A 9,905-nucleotide genomic window follows, 5' to 3' on the forward strand; every position below is an offset into this window, starting at 1 on the left:
TTCGTTTCTGGGAAGTAAACCGAAGGACACAATTTTGCACTTTCGATTTGCGATTGTACGCTTATAATTTTGTTTATATATTTTTTCGTAACCAGCAATGTATATTATATGTCAGGAATAAGTGATAATTGTGTTTTAATTATGTTTGATTTTTTGGTTGCATGTGACCTTTAAATTTGCAATATTTATGCCAAATCATCCCGAAATCGCTTTTGCCGGATATACCAACAATAAACGAAAACAGAATGTAAAGGTCTACCTAAACACCCACTGTTTGTATCACTTATTTCAGCACGGCTCCCTTGGGAGCTGCATAAATCGCCTTACACGCGCATGCCGCGTGTCGTTGGACAGCTGGATCCTGGAGCTACACGGAGAATGGTTCTCTTTACACTTTTACATCCATGTCATTAAATTGTTTATCAGTTTATTTTGTTGGCCACTGAACGTTGTTTTCAAGACAGATTATTAATGCAGTCGTCGTATACCAATTGTGTAAATCGATGCTCATGCTGTTGATAACTGAATTGTCTGGTCCAGACTCGATAATTTACAGACCGCCGCCATATAGCTGCGGTGTAAAACTGAACTCAATCAATCAATACAGCATACAGGCCCATGACAAACACTTAAACAACCAAACTGACCGCCTCCGTGGTGTAGGTTAGAGCGTCCGCCCGGAGAGCGGAAGGTCGCAGGTTCGGTCCCAGACCGCGTCAAACCAAAAGACGTTAAAATATGGTACTTGTTGGTACCTGCTTGGCGCTCGGCATTAATGGGTATAACAAGGACTGGTCGGCTCGGAGTCAGTATAATGTGTCTGAGTGGGGTATTCATGCTTCACTGCGGCATGGTATCTCAGTGGGCTAACACTATAAAACCAGCTTCAGTCTGGGCTAGTACAAGCAGGCGCACATACACAAACACACGCATGCACGTCGTCATATAAGCGAAATATTCTCAAGCACGACGTAAAACCCAATTTCACCTCACCTCAGCTTACCTTAAACAACCAAACTAATCAGTCTAAAGTGACATCAATAGTTTATTGATGGCAATTGTTTAATGACATCCAGTTTGAGGAATTTGTCATAATGTTAACACTATCTTCACTTGAAATCAGGAGGAACGAGCTGAGCTGTAACAAGAGCAACCGAAGAAACGTGTCCAGCTCTCATGTTGTTTGAGAAGTGAACCTGTACCTGGTTAGCCCCAGTGTCAAACAGGGAGGTAGGGACTACGAACTCCCAAACCTCCCAGTAGGTGGTGCTTTTAATCATGTTGGCATCAAACAGCTGATAGAAAGAGTCAAGGCGGTGGTCGTTAAAGGTAAGATATGATACACTGTTTGTTTCATTGTCCGGCCAACTGGCTGCAACTCTCAGTCTAGCGCTGTGATATTGGGCTTTAGGTAGAGATATTTCTGTCATGGCAATATTGCCCTTGACTGGAATAAGTATTGCAGCTCCGTAGTATGTTGTTTCATCGAGTGTGACTCTAGGTAGTTGTTCTGATGGGGTCTTAAATGTAAAATGACAAGTTGCTTCAGGAGGGAGTTCTAGAATTCCTTTTGTCTTCTGGATGTCGAATGTGTTATTGAAGGTGATGACTGGGTACCAGTTGTCCTTGATGGTGACACAGGTAGCTTCTCCTGTAGTTGGTTTGATCCAGTCGTCTTTAAAATCTAGCCTGACATTCTGTGACTTCTGAGAATAACTATGTAAGAGAATGACCGTTTCGTTATTCCGTGTACTTGACATTGCTAACGGTGAAACGATTCGTTCTTCTCCATCATACTGGCTGGTAGTTCTGATAAAGGAGTAATCGGAGGTGAATTTGTACCAAAACTCGTATACGTCGGTGACACTGTTGGGTTGTCCTCCGCGAGTGAAAAGTGACCAATTGTTATATGGATATTGTACTTGGGCTAAAAGAAACACCACTGATCTGTCAATGTATTCCCGGAGACCTAGCTGAGTGAATCGGTGGGCATTAGAGTGGTAAATTGTTGCAAAATCCACTATTGGTGATGGATCAGTTTTGCTAATTCCTTCCACAATGCCACGACCATATTCACTGATAACAAGCGGTAAAAGCTTCCCTGTCTTCAGATAGGCATAACTTTCAACCAGGTCGACAAATGCTACCAATCGTGCTTCATTCATCCCAGTAAACTTGTGAGATTTTCCAGAAACAATAAGAGCGTTGTATGAATGAAAGGAAAACACGTCTATATAGCCTCGAGTAATGTCCATGAAATTTGCCACTGATTTCCAATGGGTAAAGTTGTTTTGATCTGAATTTCTGGCAAAACCGTCAAGTGTAGGACCAGCAACCTTCATGTTGAACCTTGAATGGATCTTCTCCGCAACTAGTTTGTGGAATAGAGCAGCAGTCGTTAAATTCAAGATCTTATATTTGGGGTCGGGTTCATTTATAGGTTCAATGTAGGGTGGGATCCGACCGTTGGTGAAGTCGTAAATTCCTTGCACCATCAACATCATGAACTCTGCAGCAGCATCGATGTTGTTTGGGAACTGACCTGCATGTTCAGACTGGTTCAGCCAACTCGGGTAAATACTCAGACCTGTAAATGGCATGAACAAACACATGAAGAAAGGTTTTTTAAAGAGATTAGAATAAATGTTTTTGAATGCTTTTAATTTTCAGTGCTGCATCTGTTCATGGCTTGATGCTGAGAATGTATGTCCTTATTAAGAAACAATGATCACGGTCAAAATCACGGTTACATCTGAGTTTTTCTCCTGAATCACGTTTCTCGTATTGGACAAAAAAATATCATTATCAAGCAGCGTAGGTCTCATATCGATTCATGTTTTGAAAGGCATTTAATTTTATAGGCAATATATGTTATCAATATGTTTTTTGCAGTAGCCTTACTATGTAACGTACATTATAAATAAATTATGAGGAAGATATTGGTTTGATGTTTTGATTTTAAATAAAAGGGTTATGAACAAAGTAAAAATCCAGGATTTTGACAACTAACTAAATGTATGCTAATCTATTGCACATGTAAACCTAAATATTAGGTTGCAGGACACATAAAGACGGATTTATTAGGTGCGGAACCTTAACAGCTGAAAACTTGCCAACACATGCTTAATTATTCATTCTCAGCAAAGATAAAGAACTCTATAAAATATTGTGAATCTTGCGTATTGGATGTTTACAACATTTTATTGTTTATCATCATCTCAGTACATAGATAATATTAAATATAGTCTTACCTTCAGACATCATGATCATATCGTTCTCATAACCACTGTTAATGTTGTCAAGATACAAGGAAAACAGTTCCTTCTGTTTGGTGGCATTCTTCAGGTAGCTGGGATCTGGGTAGCCGCTCCGGTTTGGGTCCTCAGGCCACTGAAAAATGAAGTTTTATTCCATCATGTAAACGTTCTGTGAGGAACATGATGGGCCTTCCGATTTGAAAGTGTTATTATTGTCAAGTGGTGGTGAGTGGTTTTCTGCATAGAACCCAGGTTACAAATCAGTTGAAGTTAAGCAACGTTGGTCCTGTAGAGTCCTTGGATGGTGACCGTGTTTGGCAGCTAGACTCCTGGGCCTGGATCTTCGAAGCTCTCTTAGTGCAAAGACAGTCGTAAGTTAATGTTAAGGTATGGCACTTACGACTATCGTAGCGCTAAGAGAGCTTCGAAAATCTAGGCCCTGGTAGTTTCTGGGACTTCATTCCTGCCCCACAACGAAGCACACATGTGGTCTCACCTTAGGCAAGTGAGTTTGTTCAAACTTGCCTCTGTCTACACAGCACTGAAAGGGTACCGGTAGGGTAAGTCATATGACTATTAGTGTCGTAATAATATGCTTTCTAGCGCCCCACAGGCAGCTTGGGTTATCCGGGGTAATAATGTCAGTTATATTGTATGCGCTTAGAGCATGCCCAGGTGTTGTGGAGTTCAGCGCCATATAACTGGTCTTATAAAATAGCAGTCTAGTTCGACGAATACACAAACGGCTTAGATGACGCCATTTCGGAATTGTATGACGTCATACGCTTCCATGAGGAAAACAACCCAGTACTTCTGACAAGGGAATAAACGCAATAAAACATGAATACTGTATTCCCGTTCGTATGTGCAATGCCTTGCTTTCCAAACATGGAATGTTATACCTATTAACTAATTGAACCATAACCCAGGAGGTCGGATTTCAAATACAATCTAACAACATTTTATAACCTGTTATATAGCAGCACATGCCCCTATTTCCAATATATATATCATGCCATTGAAGGAGCTGAAATCATACGATGTCACACTCATTCCTACGTGCAGTAGTTGTAAAGAGAATTGCAATTGTTGACATGTAACAACGCTCCTTGGATAGATGTTGACAACTAAAGATGCCTTTATAATAGAAAACATATTGTTGGAGACATTCTGAGAAATCATGAAGTTGTTCGTAAGGTTGATGAATCTGATTTATATCTAACTGATAGATCCTCATGTTCATGGAAGGAATAGCAATTTGAAACGACTAGAATCCATCACAGATTAACCAACACTGAACTGTCAACATGTTTGGGTGCAATATCCCTGTGAAAACAAGTTATTGCTGAGAGAGCAACATGAGGAGTGATAGCTAAGTATCTAGTATTACGTAAGAGATGGTCTCACATCTGCGAAGAGCTGATACTGAAGACCGTTGTTATTCCAGCGCCCAGCGTCAGTCCGAAGGTTCCGACATTTGGGAATAATATCCTCATGATCCAGGCTATTGTGCTTGTTCCACCTATTGCTGTCGTAGCGAGCACTACCTCCCTGTGCCAGCCACTGAGGGTGGATCGTCACCGTCATGTCACTGTACACACCTACGACTGCCAGGCTCAAAGTGAAACAGACCAGAGTCGATTTCATTTCCTGTGAAATATGAAGTTGACCTTGACACGGACTCAAAAACCGCTTTTACATGTGTGGGATCCTAACATCTCCGTTATCATCATCGTTATCACTTTTCTTAATGGACCGGGCAATAATATGATGGCAATATGTAAGTACATACATTTGTCTGAGTGAGTGAGTGAGTTAGTTAATATTTAACGTCACATCGGCAATATTTCAGCCATATCGTGACGAAAACAATTTATACAATACAAAAATGAAACGATGGACGTGACAGTAAAGATGTGGCCGAGATGATTTTATATTTGTTTTGTAAATATTTTAGAAATATGTTTGGGGCCATTAAGTGTCTGTACAAGCTATAACACTTACACAGTGTACAGAAAGTAACAATAGATTTACCCCAGCAATTATATAACTCTTAACTTCACCATAGCCACTGTCACTCTAATGACAAGCGCATTGCATTGTCTGCCTTGTCCCATATCCTTATTATGTAAGTCTCCTTGCCTATAGCTACAGTTCAACTTTACTTCATCAAGCAGTTGTCAGTTACTACTCTTACAAGTCAGAGGTCTTACACCTGTAATGCTGAGCAAATAGTTTGGCTTTTTGTGAACCGAGTGGCTGTGGACCTCACTTGTTATGTATATATAAGGTCAGTTTGTGTTTTGCTTTCATATTTATGTATTTATAGATATGTCTGTATAGTTGTATATGAATTAAATGCATTAAGTTAATGAATTTATAAGATATATTTCTCTGTTGAACCAACAAATTAACTTGCCATTGAGTGTGTGTTATTGACTAGTAGTTCATAATTAGTATATAAGTATATTGAAATGTTCAGATATTCTACCAGCTTTGAAGGTAATATAATTTCTCTTTTGATCCATGAACTTATGTCCTATATTTTTATTGCCATTTTTCCTCGTTGCTCATCGTTGTCACATTTGTAGAATATCCCGATTGGACACTGCCAGCTTAATAAGCTGCCAGCTCATTGCCACACAGTGGTAAGTCAGGTGTATATATTGACTATATATCTTGACAATTTGTGGCGACAGTAATGTGTCGGCCTCCTAAGTATACATTGTAATCTGCACTAGTTAATCTTTTCAGTTTACCTGTATCTACTGTTCCCTTTGTATATTATTCATGTATGATTCATAGATGTAATGTGATATGGCTGGTGTAATTAATTTATCAGATATTTTAATAGTATTTTTATATAATATTTACAGAGCTGGAAACTGATTAGTAAACTTTGTTTACACAATAAAGAGATTGCTGTCGGCTCACAACCCAGTAGCTGTTCTGCGTTATTTTTCCAACTGGAACCTCGTCCGCTACTACACAAATACTAGAGTATCACAGATATGAGCTTAAAACTAGCATGTAAAACTAAAACAGTGTAATTAAATCAGACAATACAATATAAAGCACGGGCTATAGATCGCAAGACAGTTGTCTGAGGGGCGGTGGGGTAGCCTAGTTCGATTCCCCACAAGGGCACATTGTGTGAAGCCGTGATATTGCTGGAATATTGCTACAGGTGACATAAAACTAAACCTCACTCACTAACTCACATACAGCTGTTCAGGTACCCGTGTATATATAACTAGACACATGACGATGTGTTTACAAATGAGTATGTCACAAATATAAGTAAGTATTGACATCGGGACTCTCCAGAAGTTAAATAGAGTATTTGTCTCTCATGTACTACATATAGAGGCCATATTTGATTCAGAGTGCGATTAATGGCAATATATATACGCTTTCACAGTACACCTGGAGTAGTCTTATCCCTATAACAAATATCTAATATTGTGTTGGTCCACGTCGTTGTGTTCGTCCAACTTCTAAAGGCAAACATTGTACCGAACATGATTCCCACCAAAAGGCAAAAAATTGTGTCAGTGCAACCCTTATTTGTGAAACTGTTACACAGAAAGATAAGGGAATTGTTGGAGACCAACTTTTGACACTCCCAGAATGACCTGTCACGAATCATTTATTAAAATCAAAACATAAGTACAACAAGTGTATGCAAAAGAGAAAAGCAAAGTTTGTGCTTTTGGGTCCCAAGTAGTTCCAAATATTGTCTTTCCATACTACCAACTGTCTGTCGATTATCATATTTTCATGCAAATGCCTGGAAAGGTCGGAATGCAAGTCGAGCTGTTAATTCTAATCATCTGCTATGTACGTAAACATGTACCTCACATTCGTAGGCCAACAAAGATGTTTATACTCACAATAAGCATGATTCAAATTCACCTGGCTATCAACACACCATCTGTTCCCAGATTCGGTCAGTACTTATTACCTTTGTGGAGGCCACTTTTATACATTGCTCTGATATTCTTATCGTACGTTATCCGAGAAAGGAATTTCCACTGCATTCTTAAGGACCAGAATGTCGTACTGCTTCATTTTCGAATTGCTTAATTTCTGTAAATACCTCCTTTAAAAGAATTCCTAAATGTGGTTTTCAAAATGTTCTTTCTTTCTTTTTTTAAAAGAAATTGATTTAATGAATGAATTTTGATTAATATGTTCTGTACATATATGTATTTTAATTATTGGTAGATTTGATTAGTAACTTAGATTGTGAGTGGCAGTGCCCTCAAAGGGGGTTGAAGTAGCGTAAAATTATTGTCCTCCTGAGAGGGTACGTAAGTCCCAAAACATTCAAAGTAAATTTAAACCTACTACTCTTTAATCGTAGAATATATGTTCCTTTAATTTATGGCTAGATTATCTAACATTGCTAATAGTTGAGGGGATGGTGTAAATCCAGCTTAGGTCCATGCAGGAAGCCAATGTACTGTAAGTCCCCATGGTCCCTAGTATGGTGATCTACCTTCAGTTGTTGGCAATATATAGCCGTTTTTTACCTTGTATTGTCCTAAAGTTAGACTGTTTTAGATTTGATTGCTAGTTTTAAATTCGAATCGGTGATAATCTAGTTATTTTACTGTCCTTCGTTGACAGGTTTTTATAGTTTGCCATTGCTTATTATGCATACAATTAATTGTTCTCGTCACGATATGGCTGAAATATTGCCGATGTGACGTTAAATTTTAACTCACTCACTCACTCTTTCTTTCTTTAAAGTCACTCTTTCTTTCTTTAAAGATAATGTGTGTTTGTGAGGTGTAAGTTTGTAAACAGTTGTCAGTGTATATTAGCATAGACATTATCCTACAAAGACGACATTATATGGCGTCAAACTTTTCTATCTTTGCAGTGTTTAATCTGTTTAAGCTTACACAAACATGATTCAGAAAGCTTAAAATAGATTGAAAATTCTATATATCATCATTGTAACTGCGTTTTCATATCTGCTGTATGAGGTCGGGAAATATGTCATTGTCCTACATTTTATGTCAGGTCGGTGGCTAAAGTACGTGGGCATATATTTCTGACGACACGAAACGTTTTGGAAATATTCTGTTTTCCTTTCTTAATACTGATGAATTGGAATGTTTGTGCAATAGTGCAGGGTCACATAGTTCGTAGAATTACTGCATGAAATAAATATATACCATTAAATTATCACCATTATGACTTTTAAAAGTTGACCTCACAGTCACGTTTTACCATAACACGGGCTCTCAATATAATGTGTTATATATATGATTTAAAAGATTCAAATAAATACGATGCATACATTTATGCAAGTCCATGTCAGTTACACATCACTACCAACTGCGATTGTTAGCGGCTGTGCCCTCAAAGGGATTTGAAGTAGTGTAAAATTGTTGTCCTCCAAAGAGGGTACGTAAGTCGCAAAAACTTTAAGGTCAATTAAGCTCTACCAAACTTTTAATCGTAGAATGTTGTTGTTTTTAATGATGGCTGAAACTCGGCACAATCGCCAGCGGCTGAAGGGATGGTGTAAATCCAGCAAAAGTACTGTAAGTCCCCATGGACCCTAGTATGGTGATCTACCTTCCGTTGTCGGTGATCTATAGCCCGTTTTTATTTTGCATCGTCTATAGTGATTTAATGTTACGATAGCGTACTTGTTTTAAATTTATATCTGTGATACTCTAGTATTTTTTACTGTCCTTCCTTGACAGTTTTTTTTTTAATTTACCTTTGGTTATTATTAAGCTATAACTTGATTAAGTCACGATATGGCTGAAACATTGCCAAAGTGACTTTAACTTTTAACTCACTCACTCAGTTACACATCCTTTGTGTTACATATGTTTGTTTTTTGTGTTCTTTATCCTTCAATCAGTTTGACACTGGTCCCTAACAGCATATGAAATTGAAATAAATTAACAACTGTATATGTATAGATTCTGTCTTTTTATTTATCACTTATCTCTGAGTTTATCGCCATCGTACCAGTGAAACTATGAAAGTTGCAGGTAATACCAATGGCTGGATTGTCTTGTGAGTTTTGGCAGTTGCCATACAGGTGGAATATTTCCGATTCTGGTTTTCAACAACTACCAGATCAGACAAAGCAAGTCTATATCCCGAGATTAAACCAAATGATCATGAAACTTGAATCACCTTTGCACACACGCAAACATACTTTGCATAACATTTAACAGTTCATTCAGTTCCTATGATGTCATAGCTTTCATTGACGTACAGTATAAATCTTTTCCCTTTCTCCGAATTTGTTTGCATCACAGTCACGCATCACAAGACGAAAATCGAGAGCACTCTAATATCAGATTCCGAAACTTGTGAAAGCACAAATTTGTGAAGATTAGGCTGAAGACTGAATGACTGTAACATATGAAGTCGGAATGGAGAAGGACTGTATAAACGTGCAACGTATGCCGATTCTAAAACATTCTGTGAAGGTAACGAGTTTATAGTACTATGTGAATCATTCGTTTGCGATGTAAATGGTTTAGAACTTTATACCACATCTGTAATGATGCTGGCCCTCGGAAAAATGGACTTTATATTGGAGGAGTTACAGTTCGTAAAGTAACACCTCATTAAACATAACACTGTTGTTACTCGTATATTTCGTCCCGA

At 38.2% G+C, this 9,905-nt stretch overlaps 1 protein-coding gene across 1 annotated transcript; it reads right to left on the reverse strand.

The window, feature by feature from the left end:
• Nucleotides 1-1,027: 1,027 nt before the first annotated feature.
• Nucleotides 1,028-7,208, reverse strand: LOC124253847. Its single transcript, XM_046687701.1, has 4 exons — nt 7,151-7,208; nt 4,665-4,907; nt 3,252-3,390; nt 1,028-2,587 (listed from the first exon to the last, which is right to left on the reverse strand). The coding sequence occupies exons 1-4, from the start codon at nt 7,157-7,159 to the stop codon at nt 1,110-1,112; spliced, it is 1,869 nt and encodes a 622-aa protein (XP_046543657.1). The 5' UTR covers nt 7,160-7,208; the 3' UTR covers nt 1,028-1,109.
• Between the last annotated feature and the right edge of the window lie 2,697 nt (nt 7,209-9,905).

This window comes from Haliotis rubra, unplaced genomic scaffold (assembly GCF_003918875.1).
Source record: "Haliotis rubra isolate DU_JTF1 unplaced genomic scaffold, ASM391887v1 Scf1145, whole genome shotgun sequence".
Classification (NCBI taxonomy): Eukaryota; Metazoa; Mollusca; class Gastropoda; order Lepetellida; family Haliotidae; genus Haliotis; species Haliotis rubra.

Coding starts and splice junctions, on each gene's coding strand:
- LOC124253847 (XM_046687701.1), bottom strand. Junction 3,391..4,664: donor AGTATCAGCTCTTCGCAGAT/GTGAGACCATCT, acceptor TTCATTTTTCAG/TGGCCTGAGGACCCAAACCG. Junction 2,588..3,251: donor TATGATCATGATGTCTGAAG/GTAAGACTATAT, acceptor TGCCATTTACAG/GTCTGAGTATTTACCCGAGT.